Source organism: Plecotus auritus (genome assembly GCF_963455305.1).
Source record: "Plecotus auritus genome assembly, chromosome: 4".
NCBI lineage: Eukaryota > Metazoa > Chordata > Mammalia > Chiroptera > Vespertilionidae > Plecotus > Plecotus auritus.
In genome coordinates this window covers 89,687,685-89,708,990 of record NC_137775.1, presented here as the reverse complement: position 1 = coordinate 89,708,990, position 21,306 = coordinate 89,687,685, and the positions used below count along the sequence as shown (strand labels likewise).

General features: G+C 39.2%; 1 protein-coding gene across 1 annotated transcript in view; it reads left to right on the top strand.

Moving 5' to 3' along the window:
• Window positions 1–21,306, top strand: part of CDC5L (cell division cycle 5 like) — a 56,745-nt gene that overhangs the window by 11,306 nt on the left and 24,133 nt on the right. The window contains exons 6-13 of the mRNA XM_080664743.1: window positions 4,686–4,904; window positions 6,869–7,013; window positions 8,692–8,880; window positions 12,499–12,647; window positions 16,017–16,179; window positions 18,751–18,915; window positions 20,547–20,627; window positions 20,911–21,153. Of these exons, the coding sequence (XP_080520869.1) occupies window positions 4,686–4,904; window positions 6,869–7,013; window positions 8,692–8,880; window positions 12,499–12,647; window positions 16,017–16,179; window positions 18,751–18,915; window positions 20,547–20,627; window positions 20,911–21,153 (1,354 nt within the window). The remainder of the gene's footprint in view (window positions 1–4,685; window positions 4,905–6,868; window positions 7,014–8,691; window positions 8,881–12,498; window positions 12,648–16,016; window positions 16,180–18,750; window positions 18,916–20,546; window positions 20,628–20,910; window positions 21,154–21,306) is intronic.

Genomic DNA, 21,306 nt, shown 5'->3' with positions numbered 1-21,306 from the left:
TCATCTGTTTTATAACTTAAAGCTTTTTATTGATTGCAAAAATAACACATTTTTCCTTCTATTTTACTTTGGGGGCATGGTTGATATAATGCTATAGAGCTTGGCTATATTCACTTAATATTATATTGCAGAGGTTTTCTAATGTCGTTTGAAGTCTATTTATTTAAAGCAGGGGAAGGGGAGCATCTGGTCTGCGGGCCATATAAGGCCCACAAAATCATTTGGTCTGGCTCTACTAAGGCGTTAGGGGTGAGTTAATTAAATGTTTGACCAAATATAGCAGGCTAATTTTAAGTTGATAATTCTGTATGGCCCACAAATGATGTTATAAATGTCCAAATGGCCCTTGGTGGAAGAAAAAAGGTTACCCACCCCTGATTTAAAGAATGAAGTTATTTTAACTTTTGAAATGTGTCCTTTGAAACCTTTTTTTTTAATTTTTATTATATAGGATTTAATGGGGTGACATTAGTCCACGTGAACATACAGATTACATATGTGGATTACTAAAACCTTTTTTAATATACATGTATATTTATGTGTATATACACACAAAACAACATTTATATAAGATTAGATCAAACTTTGTATAGTGTTTTTTTTTTTTGTTTGTTTGTTTGTTTTTTTTTTAATTAATTCTTAGAGAGGAAGGGAGAGGGATTGGGAGAAACATCTGATCGGCTGCCTCTTGCATGCCCCCTACTAGGGATTCAGCTGGCAACCTTTCCATGCACTGTCAACACCCAACCAACTGAGCCACACTGGTCAGGGCCTATATATATATTGTTTTGATGAGAAGTCAGCTGTTAATTTTATTAAGATTCACTTGTAAGTGTTGAGTCATTTCTCTCTCTTGCTGCTTTCAAGGTTTTCTACTTGTCTTCGGCTTTTTAGCATGTTTTAAATATGTTTCTGTTTGTGGATTTCTTTGTTATGTTTATCTTAGAGTTTTGAACTTTATGAATGTGTAGGTTAATGGTTTTCAGTAAAATTGGGAAATTTTTATTCATTACTTCTTGAAGTATTTTTCTCCCTTTTTCCCTCTCTTTTGCTACTCCTTTTGTGTATATGTTGGTGCACTTAATGGTGTCCCACCACATTTCTGTGAGGCTCTGTTCATATTTCTTCATTCTTTTTTTCTCTGTTCTTCAGATTGCATAATTTTTAAGTTTGCTAATTCGTTTTTTTTTAAAAATATATTTTTATTGATTTCAGAGAGGGAGAGAGATAGAAACATCAGTGATGAGAGAGAATCATTGATTGGCTGCCTCCTGCACGCCCCCTACTGGGGATCAAGTCTGCAACCCGGGCATGTGCTCCTGACCGGAATCGAACCTGGGACCTTTCAGTCCAAAGGCTGATGCTCTATCCACTGAGCCAAACCGGCTAGAGGGCGAGTTTGCTAATTCTTTTATCAGTTTGAATCTACTGTTGAACCCTTCTGGTGAAGTTTTCATTCCAGCTTTATACTTTTCAACTCCAGAATTTTCATGTGGTTCTTTTTTTATTAATCCTCACTCAAGGATATTTTTTTCCATTGCTTTCTAGAGAGTGGAAGGGAAGGAAGAGAGGGGGAGAGAGAGAGAAACATGGATGTGAGAGAGACACATCAATTGGTTGCCTCTCACATGTCCCCTGACCAGAGCTGGGGAACTGAGGTACATGAGGTATGTGTGCCCTTGACCAGGAATTGAACAGTGCATGGGCCCATACCCTAATCACTGAACAACACTGGCCAGGGCTTCTCTTTACTTCTTTAATCATAGTTTCCTTTTATTCTTGGAACATATTTATAATGGCTCCTTTGAAGTCTGTCTGTTAAATACGACATCTGGTAGCTCTCACAGACATTTTCTGCTTATTTACTGATGTATGGGCTATGCTTTCCTGTTTCTTTGCATATCTCATAACATTTTATTGAGAACTGTAGAACTTAGAGGGTGTATTATAGTAATCTTGGGTACTAGTGTTCCTCACACCTAGTTATTGTTATTTGCTTGTTTACTTGTTTAGTGACTGTCTATTTAGTAAAGTCTGTTCTCCCCTTCCTTCATCTCAGAATTGTGAAGCCTCCGATCTTACTCTTCTTGAAGTATGCCCACAGTCAGCTTGGGGTAACATGGCTTTGACAGGACTTTATTTGACATCTTTTTTCCTGGCTACACCCAACTCTAGAATTGCTAGCTGATTGCTTTATTGTTTTCAACAGTGTTTTGGGGTATAAATTACCTCACAAACTGATCCAATCAAATTTGGGCTCCTTTGAAGGGATAGTTTCTGGGTTTGATATTTGTTCTGACCCCAGGGGGCCTTCTCCCACCTGCCTCTCTGTTTCTCTCTGGCAAACTAGTGGGCCTACTTAGTCTACTATCTTCAATGACAGTGTCTTCCCAGTTACTTCACCCCAACTTTCACTATTTTGAGTACCCGTAGGCTTAACTTCTCCATGCTTTGTGGAGTGATTTGGAGTTCCTGTTTTACTGCTGCACTCTGATGTGCTTGTCTCTGCATGACATCCTTACTTTAGGAGTTGAGTGCTTGGTGAGGCGGTGAAGCACTCCAGCTTTCCTCAGCCTGCCTGTCCCAGCATGGAACCCTCGTCCCACAATCTGGGGCAGAGGCAGTTGGGGCTTTAGTATTCTCAGAAGCAATGTGCTCAGGATAGAGCCTTTTCCTGGGCAGAAGAAGGAAGCCAGGACTTCTCAGCTCCTCTGGATGGGATTAGCCTCAGTAGTAGGTATCTGGAGGCAGGATGAGAAATGCTGCTCCTGGAATAAAAGCCCTCCTACTGGGAGCTGGAGAAGAGACCTCAGACGCCTGTGTTCTTGGCTGCACCAGTGGAGTTTCCATCTCCCTGAGCTGGGCGGGAGGAAGAGGAGAAGGAGTTTTAGTAGGTTTTCTTGAATAAATGTTTCTTCATTTATCCCCTTAGGATCTTTTGCAGAGACTTAAAATTATTTAAAATAAAAAATTTAAAACTGATTTTTGTCTGTTCTGCTAGAGTGGGTCTGCAGAGCCTCTTCAAGCTGGAAGTTGCTCCTATACTTGATTTTTCTGGATTGATATCTCCCCCCTTTAATATTGTGAATAACTTTCTCACCATTAAATCATTAAAATTATGGAATCATTAGAAAGTACAAATAAAGTGAAAATTAAATAAAATTCCAACTTCCAGTGATAATCACTGTTAATATTTTGGGGGGCATCCTTCACATCTCCCCACACATATATTCATTAATAGATACACATATAATTTTACATGTTGTTCTGTAACATGTAAACTTTGAAAATTTTTACATGGCAGTGTGTCTTGGGCATCTTTCCATGTCAAAATAGATTTAAAGACTTTTTTTTTTTTTAAATATATTTTATTGATTTTTTACAGAGAGGAAGGAAGAGGGATAGATAGTCAGAAACATCGATGAGAGAGAAACATCGATCAGTTGCCTCTTGCACACCTCCTACTGGGGATGTGCCCGCAACCAAGTTACATGCCCTTGACCGGAATCGAACCCGGGACCTTTCAGTCCGCAGGCTGACGCTCTATCCACTGAGCCAAACCGGTTTTGGCAGATTTAAAGACTTTTTAAAGGTTATATGGATGGCTGTATAATATCCTGTCTTATAGCTATGTATAAATTCATTTAACTAGTTTCTTATTGTTGGATGTTTAGATTATGCTGGTTATCTGCCATTACAAATAGTGCTTGAAGGACAGTTTTATAGCTAAGTCCTTGTTCATGCTCTTATTTATTTCCTTAGGCTAAGGTTGGGTTAAAAAAAATGTGAAAAACATTAGTGTTTTAGTGTATATTTCTAAATTCTCTCTGGGGAAAGCTACACCAATTTACTTTCTTAACTGCCAGTGTGGTAGAGTCTCCGCTTTTTAGCACCATTGCCATTAAAACAAGACAAAAAGCTGAATGCTAGTAATTAGAAATACAGAAATGGTACTTGTTAATTTAATTTGTGACTTTAAAAGTATTAGTTAAGTAGACCTTTTGTCATTACAGCAATTTGTATTTTTTTTCCTTAGTGAATTGTTTATTTCCTATTGTTTATTTCAGTTGGGTTGCATAAATTCTTTATATCTAACCATTCCTAATAATTACAAATATTTTCTCTATTATTTGCTTTTTAATTTTGCTTTATGATTTTTTAAAAAAAATATTTTATTAATTTTTTACAGAGAGGAAGGGAGAGGGATAGAGAGTTAGAAACATCCATCAGCTGCCTCCTGCACACTCCCCACTGGGGATGTGCCCGCAACCAAGGTACATGCTCTTGACTGGAATCGAACCTGGGACCCTTCAGTCCGCAGGCTGACGCTCTATCCACTGAGCCAAACCGGTTAGGGCTGCTTTATGATTTTTTGAAAATAGTGCTACAGAGATATTAAATTTCAAAGCCTTTGTTCTTTTCCTTTGTCTTTTATTTATATTTGGTGAGTACATTCCCACCCATAGATAAGATACATATTTATTTACACATAGTTTCTTCTGGTTTTTATTTTTGCTTTTGTATGTGTGTACTCTAAATTCAAACTGAACTTTATTTTGGGGAATGGTATGCGGTGAGGATTTTATTTCTCAAATAACCAATTAGTTTTCTTAACACTATTCGATAATCCATCCCTTACCCATGGCATATGATTTTTAAGGTGGTCTTGTGTTCTTTTTCTTCAGGCGTCTTGCTGCCCTCCAAAAGAGAAGAGAACTTCGAGCAGCTGGCATAGAAATTCAGAAGAAGAGAAAAAAGAAGAGAGGAGTTGATTATAATGCTGAAATCCCATTTGAAAAAAAGCCTGCTCTTGGTTTCTATGATACTTCAGAGGAAAACTACCAGGCTCTTGATGCAGATTTCAGGAAGTTAAGACAACAGGATCTTGATGGCGAGCTAAGATCGTAAGTGCCTTTCTGATTTTGAAAATAGAAAGGTACAGTAGGAATTTTATGGAGGGCCAGGTATTATCCTGTCAGCATCATATTTTTATTAGCACAATGATAGTAGCCAACGTATGCTTTTATTTATTTAACTAGAGGCCTGGTGCACGAAATTCGTGCACAGAGGGGATTCCTCAGCCTGGGCTGACCCTCTCCAATCTGGGACCCCTCGGGGGATGTCCGACTGCTCTGTGGGATCAGGCCTAAACTGGCAGTCAGACATCCCTCTCGCAATCTGGGATGACTGGCTCCTAACCACTCACCTGCCTGCCTGCCTGATCACCCCTAACCCCTCTGCCTGATCGCCCCTACCTTGCCCCCTGCCTGCCGGATCACCCCTAACCTCTCTGCCTGATTGCCCCTAACTGCCCTCCCCTGCCAGCCTGATCTCTCCCTCAACTGCCTTCCTCTGCTGGCTTGATCTTCCTTAACTGCCTCTGCCTCAGCCCCCACCACTATGGCTTTGTCTGGAAGGAAGTCGGACGTCTGGAAGATGGCTGGTCGCCCTGGTCTAATTAGCATATTACCCTTTTATTAGTATAGATGGGCTCACCTTTCTGAGAAAAATCAGTCCTGTGTTTGTCCTGTGTTTGGCATAGAATGCTCTTTGGAGCTCTTGAAATGTCAGCACTGCTCTTGGTGAACTGTCTACTCACTGGAGTCACAATCTTAATTTAAGATTTATGTATATTTGTAAATAGCTTAGTTTTACTAATAGCCTGAAGGAATCTGTCAATATCTGGTTTATTTTTTTTTTTGTCTTGCATTCTACAAATTTGTACTTCATGGGGATAAGTAGGTATATTTATTGCAGAGGATTTTGCCTATAAAAAACTCTAAGGGATTTTTAGAGTTTCTTTAATTCTTATATCTGAAAATTGTGGGGAGAATCATTTATGATTGTCAAAGATTTTTAGTTTTTCATTTTCTGATTGACATATTATTTCTATTGCATGAATTATTACTAAACAACTGACATTAGCCACTGTAAAACAGGGTTTTCTTGGATGTACTCCATTATATTTATTTCTTAAATTAGGTAGCTTTGACAAATAAAGAGCTTAAAGATGAAAACATTTGGAAGGAGTAGACTAGATGGGGGAAGAGGATGGCATGCAGAAGGGGAGGAGGCATTCCTGAGCTTTAAAAGTCCGCCTTGAGCCTGTCTTTCAGTTTCCTGATAACTTTTTGGTGTAATTTGTCATGACTTAAATATTCATTTTAAAAGTTTTGTGAATTTAAAAAGTCATAAACAATTGAATAAAAGTTTTAAAGGGATATTTTAAAATTCACAATATTTTAATTTTATTCCCTTTATATAATTGTTTTTCTTTCTATATACTTTATGATTTTTCTATGTAAACATATTTTTATATAAGTATAATATGATATAGGAATAGTTTTATGTTATTTTGAAGTTATATGTAATGTTTAGCTTATAGTCTTTATAGTATACTAGAGGCCCGATGCACGAAATTCGTGCAAGGGGCTCAGCCCTCGCAGCCACGCTGGCTGCCTTGGCCCACACAGTCAAAGCGGCTGCCTCTGCCTCAGCCCTCACAGCCACGGCTTAGTCCAGAAGGTCGTCCGGTCTAATTAGTGTATTATGCTTTTATTATTATAGTTATTATTATTATTATATAATAACTATTAAGACCAGATAGTTTTAATAGTTAATCGTTAAATTACTTAATATTTCTGTTTTCTTAATAATTCTATTATTATTCTAAGTCCTCATTCTTCATGAATTAGTGGGTAGGTAATGGTGTAGGAACCAACTTAATATATATAGTTTTTGTTTGTTAATTAGTAATTTTCTTAGAAATGGGATTATTTTGTTCAAAATGTATGAGTATTTATATGGCTTTCAATGTCATTGCCTTTATGTAACTTAAAAATCTCTTCTCTACCTTGATCCATGACAGTGAAAAAGAAGGAAGAGATAGAAAAAAAGACAAGCAGCATTTGAAAAGGAAAAAAGAATCTGATTTACCATCAGCTATTCTTCAAACAAGTGGTGTTTCTGAATTTACTAAAAAGAGAAGTAAACTAGTACTTCCTGCCCCTCAGGTAATATGATAAAAGCATATTTTTCATTGTGTGAACTCAAACACTGATCATTTATTCAGCAAATATTTGAGGCCTTATGTGCCAAGTTTTTGTTAGGTGCTAGATGTTCTTCAGAAATTCACGGCATAGCCCTGGCTGGGTGGCTCAGTTGATTGGAGCCTCATTCTGTACACCAAAACGTTGTCAGTTCGATTCCCGGTTAGGGCACATAACTAGGTTGCTGGTTTGATCCCCGGTTGAGGGAGTACGGGAGGCAACCACTTGATGTTTTTCTTTCACATTGATGTTTCACTCTCTCCCTTCCTCTCTCTAAAAAAATCAATTAAAAAATTCACGGTGTAATTATATCAGGCCTGAAACTGCTCATATGATGGTTCAGTAATTGTCAACTCTTGGCAAGTTGTCAGCAGATTAGGACTCTGGGCCTCTTTTTTGTGGCAGACTAGAATAAAGGTATTGTTTGACTTTGTGGACTTGAGGCTGCTTACTTTTAGTGAATGTTTTGTCATGTCATATTTATATTTTTGAGGCAATAGCAGTGAAAAATCAGTGTGGGAATTGTGAAGAAGAGAGAGAGAAACATTCCTTCTCTCAGCTTATCACAGTCTTTATGTTTTTTACTTCATTATAGTTGGTTAGAACCATGGGGATATTGAATAATCTCTTGGTTTTTTGAAAGACTCTGCAGATGAAAAAGGAATTTATTTAGTTATTTTTTTCCATAGGAGTGGAACCGACTAAACTCTTGTTCTGTTTTGAGTAGTACAGCTCTATAAAATTTATTTATTTAAATATTTTTATTGATTTCAGAGAGGAAGGGAGAGAGAGAGAGATTGAAACATCAATGATGAGAATCATTGATTGGCTGCCTCCTGCACGCCCCCTACTGGGCATGGAGCCCATATTGGGGCATGTGCCCTTGACTGGGAATTGAACCTGGGACCCTTCAGCCTGCAGGCGGCTGCTCTGTCCACTGAGCCAAACCAGCCAGGGCTGGCTCTGTAGAATTTAGACAGTTTAGTGGAGCAGAGGGATGGACTTAGGAGGCCAGCGGGGAGCTTCTCTCACCAAATAAGTGCACTGGCAGCATCAACACAATATTCTTTGCCGCAAGGAAAATAATTTGACAGATGCTACCATTTCTAGTAGTGATATTTCTAAAATTGAGATTTTGCCTATTATTTTTTTCCTTAGTACTCCTTAGAATATATATTTTAGTAAAATTACCAAGATAACATATTTTGATTTTCTTAGGGACCTTGTGAATGAGTGGATTCTCTGTGTGATATTTTAATTGTTTTTCAGTCACCACCCCAACCCCCCATATGATAGTTTTGTACAAACACTATGATAGTTTTGTACAAACACCAGTTTTTGGTATATTAATATGTTGCTTATTTTAAAAGATTTTTAGTGTGGAAATACACTCAAGACTTTGTAGCTTGATACCATGGAATTTCTCCCTTCACCCCCTGCCACTCACATACATTATATAGGAAAGACTTTAAAAAAACTGTGTTATGGAAATTTTCAAATCCACAAGTGTAAAGAGAGTGGTATAGTGAACCCTGTGTACTCATCACACAGCTTCAGCAGTTTATCTTTCTGGAATATGGAAATTTTAAGTTGTGTTGTTTTCTGGTTAGTATACTGTTTACTGTGATAACTTTCTTTTTAGATTTCAGATGCAGAACTCCAGGAAGTTGTGAAAGTAGGCCAAGCAAGTGAAATTGCACGTCAGACAGCTGAGGAATCTGGCATAACAAACTCGGCTTCCAGTACTCTTTTGTCTGAGTACAATGTCACCAACAACAGCATCGCTCTTAGAACACCACGAACGCCAGCTTCTCAGGACAGAATTCTGCAGGTAAGGTGTCATATAGTAGAATGAGCCTTTCACTTTTTGTTATTGTAAGGATTATGAAGCAGAACACTGAGTGGTTTGGTTTTGTTTCTTTACAGTTGAAACTGAATCCTGAATGCATGGATCCTAGAGATTTCTGTAGTAGGGAAGCTAAATCAGCAGATTCAGTAGTTAGGCAGTTTTCTTCCTACATTTATTAAGTCTTAGTTCTTGGGGTTTTTGTGAAGGTAGCCCTTCTATCTTCATTAGTCTTTAGTACCTGTCAGTAAAGCACTGCATTTTAAAATTGCCCGTTGCCTAGCAATCCTAGAAAGAAGTCAGATGTGTGTGGTAAGTAATTTTTAAAACTTCCCTGCATTTCTGTACTTAGCTTGGCATAGGCTGCCATCCTTCTTCCTCTCCTTAACACTTGAGGTACACAGCTCTGTATGTTCTTAGGGTGTCTGCATGTCAGAGAATAGCCAAACCTAACAAAACACCATTGAGTCTTTACCCTTACATCTCATTTCCTTTTCTCTAATAGAAATGTCATTTTAAGGTCTTGATTCAGGAGTCAAGTAGTCCTGTATGGCTTAGTAAGAAAACAGTTGTGTCCTTCATCACTTGTTTGTTCTCTAGAGGCACCAATTACAATTCTCTGTTTTTACTAAGTTATTGCTAAGACACTTGTTACATGTTGATTTCCGCCCTCCCCGCCCCCCCCCCCCCCCCAGTTTTAGGCATTTTTTTCCAACCAGAATTTAAACATATGGCTCCCTTACATCCTCTGCCTCTGTCATTCATACACACTCTTTCCATTCCCTCATTCTCCATTATAGTTATACGCCATTATAGTTATCAGAGGCCTGATGCACAAAATGTGTGCAAGGGGCTTGGCCCCCACTGCCGCAGCGGCTGTGGGCCTCTGCCTTGGCCCCCGCCCACCGAGGCTTTGTCTGGAAGGATGTCCGGTCTAATTAGCATATTACGCTTTTATTATTATAGAAGATAGTTATAGTTACATCATAATTTTGGTTAGCTCCACATTCATGGTTTATCTTATGATTATGTAAACCATAGTCCATTATGAGCCACAAAGTGCCTTATAATTACTGCACAGTATTTTTTTTTAGTTAATACTTGTTTTATTCTGTTGTTAAGTTTTCTGATTACTTAGCACTAATTCAACTCCAGACTATATATTAACTGTAAATCTCCTGTAATTTAGGTATTCTTATCTTTTTGAAGAAGACTTTCCTCAAAATTCTGAATATTCTAGTCTGGACTGATTACTCTTAAGATCTTGTTTACAGCTCCTTTTTTAAATTTCTTTCCATTGTCACCCTAGAAAGTCCCTTGGATGTCCTCTTTCCTGGCTCCCTGTCTTTGGCTGTCTTCCTTGTTAGTGAAGCATGCCCTTCAGTAGCTTTCTGAGGAAGCGTTCATTGAAGATGGAAGTTTTAAGACTTGGCATATCTGTGAATTACTGTTCTACCTTCTTATATAATTAGTAGTATAACTGGGTTTAGAATTCCAAATTGAAATGGTTTTTGTTCAGTTTTGAAGGCAGTGCTCCAGTGTCTTCTAGCTTCCATTATTGCTGTTGAGACCAGTGCCATTCAGATTAATAGGAAACCTTTGTTTTTCTTTCTGTGGAAGTTTATATGCACTTCTCTTTTTCACAAGCATGCTTCTTGGTGTGGGTCTGTTTTTAACCATTGTGCTAGGTACTCTGGATCTTTGCATTCTGGAGACTCATGTCCTTCAATTCTGGGAAGTTAGTGTATTTTGAAATTTAATAAAATTTCCTCTCTTTCTTTGATCTGTTCTCTCTATGAACCTCAAATTTTCTTATTTGTTTCTGTCTGGTTTTCTGTCTTAATTACCTTTTTGACTTATTGCTAGGAGATTTTCTGAATTTTATCTTTATTCAGTTTTAAAGTTTCTATTATCATATTTTTAATTTCCAAGAGTTCTTTTTAAAATGTGGTCAATTTTTTAACATCGAATTCTTATTTATGAATAGCTCTTCTGTCCTTCTCTTAGGCTATTAATGATGGTTTTGTTTTTATAGGTTTTCTTTTCCCTGCATAGTCTTTAAATTCCTTTTGTTAGTTTTATTCTCTATCTTTCATATGAGATGTTTCCTTAAATGTCTTTTGATCTTTGGCTCTCCTTCTATATCTAGGGGGTAGGTGTGGGGCACTTAAAACTGATTAGAAGTTCCTTAGGTGTTGGGGGGGGGCTCCCTGACTCTAGGCTTCCTTGTAGGCTGAACCTGCAGGGGAGTTTCACTGGGGAACTCTTGATGTCAGTATTTCTAGATCTTTTTACCAGAGAAGTAAGTAGCTTCCATTTTCCTGCCTGGAAGGCATCAAACTGGCCAGCCTTTTGGGAACCTAGATGGGGAAAAATGCTTTGTACTTGGAATAGCAGAAAGAGCACACAATTGATAATGTGAAATGTAAGGTTCTTTTCATTAATAGTGAATAATGAATTAAGCCTTGTTACAGTTATCTTCATTTTGCCCAAGAACCTGGTGGTTTAAAAATTGTGTTATACTCATGGTTTCTGTGGGTCAGGAATTCAGATAGGGCATAGAAGGAACAGCTTGTGTCAGCTCCATGTATCTAGGGCCTCAGCTAGGATGACGCAACATTTGAGGGTGACTTGATAGATAGGGGGCCTGGAATCATCTTTTCATGTTTGGTGTTTGCTGCTGTCTGTGCTGGGAATGTGGAGTAAATTTACACTTGGCCTCGCCTTTCTCACAGCATGGTGGCATCAAAAGTTGAACTTCTCCCGTGGTCTCTCAGTGCTCCAATGTGAGTTGTTGTAGTGAGTGTGTGGGAAGCTGCATTTTTTTTTTTCTCCTTGTCTTGGAAGGCAAGCACTGCATTCTGTTAGTTATAAGTGAGTCCACCCAGATTCAAGAGGAAGGATATAGACTTCACCTCATGATGGACGGAGTGTCAAGGTTGGATTATAACAAAAGCATGTGAGATGAGAGATAATGATTGTGACTATCTTGAAAAATAACAATCTTACTGAACCTAAATTGCGTATTAAGAGACTTGTAGGTACAGTGATAGGAATGTATACAGGATTATAGTGGAGGGACTGAGTCAAGCAAGACTTCAGAAATGAACCTGCTCACATGAGTTGTCTTATGAAGTGATAGGCCAGCTGGTGGTGTCAACTTCCTAGTGGGAGAATCAGATTTAGAGAGGCTAATGAAAACTAGATATACAGTTAGTGACAAAACTAGATTAAAGTTTAGTTCTGACATTTAGCCCAAACTCACATTGGAAAATTGGAATTCTTAGTTCTTTATGATTATAAAGAGGTTTGGCACAGGTAATAGGAGAAGCTTTTAGATAAATGGTTATGCCATATCTGAGGCCACAAAAGCATTTCTTAACATATCAAAATTTATTCTTAAACTTCTGAGGTGCTATGTTAGGTTGACAGAGGAGTGGAAGTACTGAATCTGCCATGGCCTAGTAGTCATTTTCTCTCTTGGTTTTCATTAAGAAAATGTATAAGAATTTTGTTTGTTTTAAGATTTGTATAGTAGTACCAGAAGACAGGATTCTGTCTTCTGTCTAAACTGTTGAAATACTTTATTTTCTCATTAATCAGGAAGCCCAGAACCTCATGGCCCTGACCAATGTGGACACCCCATTAAAAGGTGGACTTAACACACCTTTGCACGAGAGTGACTTCTCAGGAGTGACTCCGCAGCGGCAGGTTGTACAGACTCCAAACACAGTTCTTTCAACCCCATTCAGGTATGTATCCTATATAATAAAAGAGTAATATGCAAATTAACCATCACTCTGCTATACCCACAAGCCACGCCCACAAGCCAATCAGGAGCGAATATGCAAATAAACCTAACCAACATGGCTACGGCCACAGAGAGCAGGAGGGAGGCTTGGGTTTCCCCAGCGATGGAGGAAGCCAAGTTTTCCGCCTGCCCTTGCCGGCCTAGGCCTCCACTCAAGGCTACAAAGTTTCAATGATAGAAGATACATAAAACCAAACAGAAATGGCGGCAGCCACAGAGCAGGAAAGAGCAGGAGGCTAGGGTTGCCCCCGGTGATGGAGGAAGCCAAGCTTTCCACACACCCTGGCTGGCCCAGGCCTCCGCTTAAGGCTACAAAGTTTCAATTATAGAAGATACATAAATCCAAAAAAAAAAAAAAAATGGCTGCCGCCACGGAGCAAGCAGAAGGCTTGGCTCTGCTCCAGGCTACAAAGTTTCAATTGTAGAAGATAAACCCCAGATACCAGGGCCTCTGCTTGGATCGCCAGGGGGCGTGGCCGGCCTGCAAACCACCACAGGCCCCTCGCCCAGTCCGCCTCACACCCCAAGGGAACCCCCACCCTGATCTGGGACACCCTTCAGGGCAAACCAGCTGGCCCCCACCCGTGCACCAGGCCTCTATCCTATCTAATAAAAGAGTAATCTGCAGCTTGACCATCACTCCAACACACAAGATGGCTGCCCCCATGTGGTCAAAGATCCTGCCCCCATGTGGACACAAGATGGCTACCACAAGATGGCCAGTAAGGGAGGGCAGTTGGGAGGGACCAGGCCTGCGAGGGAGGGCAGTTAGGGGCGATAAGCCTACAGGGGAGGGCAGTTAGGGGTGACCAAGCCGGCAGAGGAGGGAAGTTGGGGGCGACCAGGCCTGCAGGGAAAGGCAGTTGGGAGGGACCCAGGCCTGCAGGGGAGGGCAGTTAGGGGTGACCAGGCCTGCAGGGGAGGGCAGTTAGGGGCAAACAGGCTGGCAGGGGAGCAGTAAGGCATCAATCAGGCTGGCAGGGGAGTGGTTAGGGGGTGATCAGGCTGGCAGGCAGAAGCGGTTAGGGGCAATCAGGAAGGCAGGCAGGCGAGCGTTTGGGAGCCAGCAGTCCTGGATTGTGAGAGGGATGTCCGATTGCCCGTTTAGGCCCGATCCCAGTAGGATCGGGCCTAAACGGGCAGTCGGACATCCCTTGAGGGGTCCCAGATTGGAGAGGGTGCTGGCTTGGCTGAGGGACACCACCCTCCCCCATGTACGAATTTCGTGCACCGGGCCTCTAGTCTGTATATATAAAAGGCTAAGCGACTGTCCAACCAGTAGCTAAGATGCGCACTGACTATCGGGGCAGACACAACGCAGAAGCTGCTGAGCTGCGGTGACTTGGCAGCGGTGGTTCTCGGGTGACGCACCCTGGAACCAGAGAGGAGGGAGCCTGTTTCTAGGGTGTGTCACCTGAGAACTGGCCTCCCGCAATCTGGTACCCCTTGGGGGATGTCAGAGAGCCGGTTTCGGCCTGATCCCTGCAGGTCTGGCCGAGGGACCCCACCTGCCAGAGGGACCCTGCTCACTTCACAGACGCCCTTCAAGCTGTGGCACCGCCCCAGGTGTGGCCGGCCAGGGAGGGATCCAAGGAGGTTGGCTACAGGGCGTGTCCTGCCCCTCTCACCTGGTCGCCCCACCTAATTAATTTTTTTTCAATGTGCATGAATCCATGCACTGGGGCACTAGTTATAAATAAGCAGATGTTTTCTGTTTTAGATAAACTTGAATCTGAGAACTTGGACAACATGTTTTCTTTAGTAATGTTAACAGTATGGAAATAGTGATCACCTTGTCTTCTTGACTTTTCCTCACTCAGTAGTAAATAACAAAAACTTATCCAGGAAATGGTTAAATACTATATGGTTTAAATACTATACTTCCTTTCTGCAGTTTCTGATGCTAACACCTTGTTTCCAAATACGTTTTATCTAATTTAAAAGAGCAAATAAATCCATTATTAATGATCATTTGGTGAATTTGATAAAAATCATTATCCTTTTTATGTAAGTACTACTATTGCTTTTCTCCAAACATTTTATTATGGAAATTTATAACATGCAGAGAGGTTGAAATAATGGTAAAGCAAACATCCCTACACTCACCACCTAGATTTCTATAGTTGTTAACGTTTTACTGTATTTATTTTATATATCCATCCATCATCTATCAGTTCATCTTATTTTAATGCATTTCAGCATAACTTTGCTGTATCAGTTTATTTCACTGCTAAACATTTCCTTGTGTATATCATTAATGAGTTTAGAGTTCAGTATTTGTTTGCAATTCTTTTGTTTTAAGCTACTGTGTTTTAAAGAAGAATTTAAAAAATACAAACGTTATAGAAGCAAGTTGTATGAAAATGGAATTTGAGCTTTTAAAGGTTGGAAATATTTGGGGTTTACTTTTAGTTTAAACATTAGGATATGTCCTCCCACTGGTTGTTTAAATGGAAAGCATCTATTACAGCCCTACATGATGGCTCAATGAAGAAACATTGGCAGCCAAATCCTCATTTAATAACTCTTGCAAGGCTTGTAAGAGAGCCTGATTCCTCTTTTTTCTGTGTATGTCTTGTCTCTCAACCACATTGTAAGCTCCTTGGGGGTAGGGACCATGTCTGATATGATAGCACCTCACCTCACCTCTGGGGAACAGCTCTCTGGCAGCATTCACTTGTCTGGAACACAACCAAGATACAGGAAATAAGCAACCAAAATAAAAAAGGCATGGACAATTAAAATTTAAGTTGCAAAGTCTATTAGGATTTTATTCCTAAGAGATTCTCTTAGCTCTCACTCAGAAGTATTCATATTTAGATATGATACCAAAAGAAAAAGAAATGTAAGGAGAGGAACTACTTACAGTATGCATACTGATGATAATGATGTGATAGCTAATAGAGGCAGGCATAGGAATGATAAGAAAAAGGCCCTAAATTAAAACTGAGAGTCTGAGGTCTTTGACTGTGGTGACTCTCTTCTCTATCCCCTGTATGTTCTTAGCTACTGTAGCGTATCAAGGAAAAGTTGAGATAATGTTTGGAGGACCTAACTTAGGAAGGCAAGGAATATCAAATATAATGACTTTATTTCAAGTCATTAAAATAAAAATACTGTGTGTAAATAATAAGCTAGTTGAGCCAATCCTTTATTTTAATCTAGAGATCTAACCTGAAACCAGTTTAGGGTGACAATTTCTGGAATCTTTATTTATTGTTTACCTTGTAAAATAATTTGTGAAAAGCATTTGAAAGCACAGTACAAATAAAAGCGGTACTTTTATTAATTAGAATTTTTGTCTTTCTAGGACTCCCTCTCATGGATCGGAAGGGCTGACTCCTCGGAGTGGGACAACTCCCAAACCAGTTGTTAACTCCACCCCGGGTAGAACTCCTCTTCGAGACAAGTTAAACATTAATCCTGAGGATGGAATGGCAGACTACAATGATCCCTCTTATGTGAAGCAGATGGTACATGTCATTCCTGTTTAATACCCTTAAAAAAATTTTTTTTTGTATCTTATGGCTGCCAAATTAAAATTCCCTCCCTCCCTAGTCAGTGCATATTATATCTTAAGAATCTACACACCTATGGATCTTAGCAAAGGAAAATGATTTGCAGTACTTAATCTCATGCCTGTTTTTTCTTACTCTTAACATGTTTGTGAGTATTGATTATGTCTGTAGTAATACTTGTATCTTTTATGATTTTAATTTTTATCATTTACTAATCAATACTTGAATGGTACATTTATTTTTATATATTTTATTATTATTTAAAAATATTTCAAAATTGATTTCAGAGAGGAAAGGAGAAGGAGAGAGAGATAGAAATATCAGTGATGAGAGAGAATCATTAATCAGCTGCCTCCTGCATGTCCCACATTGGGGATCAAGCCCACAACCCAGGCATATGCCCTGACCAGGAATCAAACTGTGACTTCCTGTTTCATAGGTCGATGCTCAACCACTGAGTCATGCCAGCTGGGCGATACATTTATGTATTTTTAAAATTTTTTATTTCCGTAAAATAAATTGTTAGTTTTGAACACCTCAAATCAGATTTTGACCCTTGATTCGTGTTTGCTCTTTGCTTCTTCAAGGACAAATCTAGATCTCAAAGCAAAGTTAATTTGATGTTTATTGCTGATCTTAGTAAAGATTTCTTTCATATGTTTTGCATGGTGATGTAGAAAGGTAAAGTTAAAAATGAAGGTTGACCCTAGCTGGCATGGCTTAGTGCAGTGGTCGGCAAACTCATTAGTCAACAGAGCCAAATACCAACAGTACAACGATTGAAATTTCTTTTGAGAGCCAAATATTTTAAACTTAAACTTCTTGTAACACCACTTCTTCAAAATAGACTCGCCCAGGCCGTGGTATTTTGTGGAAGAGCCACACTCAAGGGGCCAAAGAGCCACATGTGGCTTGCGAGCCTCAGTTTGCCGACCACGGGCTTAGTAGATAGAGTGTTAGCCGACGGACCAAAGAGTCCTGGGTTCGATTCTGGTCAAGGGCATGTACCTTGGTTGCAGGCTCCTCCCAGACCTGGGCCCTTGTCAGGGCTCATGTAGGAGGCAACCAATCGATGTGTTTCTCTCACATCGATGTTTCTCTCTGTCTTTCTCTCTCTCTCTTCTACTCTCCCTAAAAATCAATGGGAAAATATCCTCGGGTGAGGATTAACAAAAATAATAAATAAATAATAAAGGTTGCAGGTTTGCTCAGCCATGATAATGCTTTTATTACATCACTATTAGGCCTTGTTATGATGCCGTAGAAAATCGTGAGATATTTATTTTTATAATAAGTTCTAATGATGTTGGCCTGTTTTCATCTTACAAATTCTAACTTCATATATAGATTTGGTTAGAGTTTTTTTAAATGGTCAAAATTGATATCAACTAATGCCAACTCTGAGTGGCTATGTAAGAATTAAACAAATGAAGAATATAGGTAATGTGTGCAAAGTACAGATCTGGACACTTCTGGGGATCTAAAGTTGAGTAAAGATGTCCTTTGTCTTAAAGAAGTTTATACTCTGGAGAGATTGGCAGTAACTAAACCAAGTTAAAAACTAATTGTAATATAAGAACAAAGTAAGCTCTTTGAGTAAAACCAACATGCTTATTTGGCCAAGGAAAGGAATAATAGTTGTTGGGTGCCAAAACCGGTTTGGCTCAGTGGATAGAGCGTCAGCCTGCGGACTGAAAGGTCCCAGGTTCGATTCCGGTCAAGGGCATGTACCTTGGTTGCGGGCACGTCCCCAGTGGGGGGGTGTGCAGGAGGCAGCTGATCGATGTTTCTCTCTCATTGATGTTTCTAACTCTCTATTCCTCTCCCTTCCTCTCTGTAAAAAATCAATAAAATATATTTAAAAAAAAAAATAGTTGTTGGGTGAGAACTAGTAAAGCCTTCATTGACAAGATGTGCTTAGAAGGAAGGTGGTGGCTCTTCCAGATGGAGGTCACAACATGAGTAAGTGTGGAGTATGTTTTTAGTAACTCATCTGGTCTTTACACCTAGCAAACGTGTAATGGAGCAGTGGGGAGTGAGATTGGAAACGTGAGCTGAGGATATACTGGGGAAAACTTTGGGCCCATTGGACTGATTTTTGGCCTGCATATGATCTAGTCTTTCTATTAAAAATATACGCACACACACAAATCAGGCATCTTTTCAGATTAGATTTTATTAGTCCGAGGACAAATTGATTTTTGAACTTGTTCTTTTGATTGCTATTAAATTTGTGTCAGCAATGTTTTCCTTAAATGGAAATCCTGAAGGACTTTTTTTTTGACCCTGCAGAGGTACTTCCCAAACCTTCTATTAGAATATGCCAGAGTAACTCCCACTGTTTCCAAATTGATTTGTCTTAATGTAGGGAAGAAACGGAGATAGAAATTTAAAAACTTGTCTCAAATCTGAAGTTAGGATCATTTTTTAGAATTAAAATTAGGCTAATTATATTTTAGGAACTCATAATATATTGGTTGGTTACTTAATGTATATGAATTGAGAAGGATTGTCTTTTTTCTACAGGAAAGAGAGTCTCGTGAACACCTCCGTTTAGGGTTGATGGGTCTTCCTGCCCCTAAGAATGACTTCGAAATTGTTCTACCAGAAAATGCTGAGAAGGAGCTGGAAGACCGTGAAATTGATGATACATACATTGAAGATGCTGCTGACGTGGATGCACGAAAGCAAGTGGGTAATTGTGCTGGAAAGGAAGGAAGTGTGAGTTTGCTGAATGTGTCAGTGGGCTGAAAGAATGAAGAATGGCCAGTAAATGTCTTAAGATCTCTACCTATGAGTTTTTTCAATATTTAAAAAACCCTAAAGTAAATTACATCAGTAATAATATGTACTCATATCCTGTATAATAAAAGGCTAATATGCAAATCGAACAAACGGTGAAATGACCGGTTGCTGTGATGCACACTGACCACCAGGCGGCAGCCGCTCAATGCAGGAGCTGCCCCCTGGTGGTCAGTGCGCTCCCACAGGGGAAGCGCCGCTCAGCCAAAAGCCTGGCTCATGGCTGGTGAGCACAGCAGCAGTGGTGGGAGCCTCTCCCGCCCCTGCCGCAGCGCTAAGAATGTCTGACTGCTGGCTTAGGCCCATTCCCCGCGGTGAGCAGGCCTAAGTCGTCAGTCGGACATCTCCTGAGGGCTCCTGGACTGCGAGAGGGCACGGTCCGGGCTGAGGGGACCTTCCCCCCACACACCTGAGTGCACGAATTTCATGCACTGGGCCTCTAGTAATTAATAATATACTCAGAATATCTTGATAGGCATTCTTAAAATGTGTGTATATATATCAATTTAAATATCCTTTGTCAAATTCATTATGCTTTCTTAAAATACACATAAGTAGTCTTTTAGACATTGCTTTTTACTCTAGCCAAGAGTTACTGATCAGTCTTAAAAACAAGTACATTTTTGATTGGTTGAGTAAATGGTTTTAGATCAATGTAAACTAATAAAAAATGTGGATTTGGAAATTTAGAGAGTGTGCCAGAATAATAGTGACGCTTTGTATTAATATATCTTACAGTTATTTTCTCATTCACACATAATAACTTGGTGATGTAAATAAAATAGGTACCTGTATTAGCTTTATTTTAGACGTAAGGAAACAGGCGCAGGTGAATTAAGTTAACCTTAGCAGGTCTCATGGCTGGAAAGTGGTGACTCTTGACCTAAAACTAAGATTGAGTGACCCCTTTCAGGAATTCTTGCAGCGTAGTTCAGGATGGTTTTGAAGTTGAGTAATTTCATGGGATTAGAGTGAGAATGGCATCATTGGAAATCATATTTTAGAGGAAACCACATAAATATGCTTTTTGGTGGGAATATAGGGTAATACTTTTTGTGTTTAGTTCTTTTAGTGACTTTGAGATACATTTAGTCAGAAATGGTGTGAGATTCTAATGTGCTATCTGTACCTTATTCATAATTTGAGAATCAGGAAACAACACCTTCATTGGCTTGATTTTTAAATTAAGCAAAGGTAGCTTTGGGTGGATGAAAAGGGTTGTGTTGCAGGAGGAATAGTCACCTCAAATTTTAGGATTCTGTTTTACACAAGAAAAGGATAATTATCTGATGGATACAGCATGTAAATTTGGAGCATACTCTGGTAGATGTTGGAAGTTCTTAATTGCTGATTTACTGAGAGAACGAATAGATTAATTTCTGTTGCCTTATATGGCTTTTCTGCAAACTTACAGATGTCTAGAGCTTTACATGTTCTTATAGACTAAAGTGTTTTCAACTGTATTGAAATGTGTTAAATACTGTATAATGCCAATAATGGATATAAAAATAACTTTTTAGGCCATACGAGATGCAGAACGTGTAAAGGAAATGAAGCGAATGCATAAAGCTGTCCAGAAAGATCTTCCAAGACCATCAGAAGTAAGTGTTAGAATTTTTGGCTGGGGAAGTTTTAAGTTTTTTTTCATGTGATTGATTTCTTTTTATAATTCACAAAGTCTTATAAAACAATTTTATCTACTGCCTAGAATTTCGTACAGAATTTCTCAGATCTAGTCACTGGAACAAATGAGTATTAAAAAGGGGGGAAAAAGGATTTCTTTTGAAAATGTATAACTGCTGTTTAATTTATGCTAGAACAAGTAATAATGTTAGTATATTGCAGTGAATATGTTTGGTAATTTTACTTGTTTTACAATTTTAGGTGAATGAAACTATTCTAAGACCCTTAAATGTAGAACCACCGTTAACAGATTTACAGAAAAGTGAAGAACTAATAAAAAAAGAAATGATCACAATGCTTCATTATGACCTTCTACATCACCCTTATGAACCATCTGGAAATAAAAAAGGAAAAACTGTAGGATTTGCTACCAATAATTCAGAGCACATTGCCTATCTGGAACATAACCCTTATGAAAAGTTTGCTAAAGAAGAGCTGAAAAAGGTATGATTGAGTGGAATATTTCTGTCTTGAGATTTAAGTAGTTGTTTGATGCCGTATATCATGAGCAAATATTAACTTCTTTTCCCATACTGATATTCATGGATATTCTCCTCCACTCCCCCACCCCCCCAATGTTCAGTGATAAATCTTTAT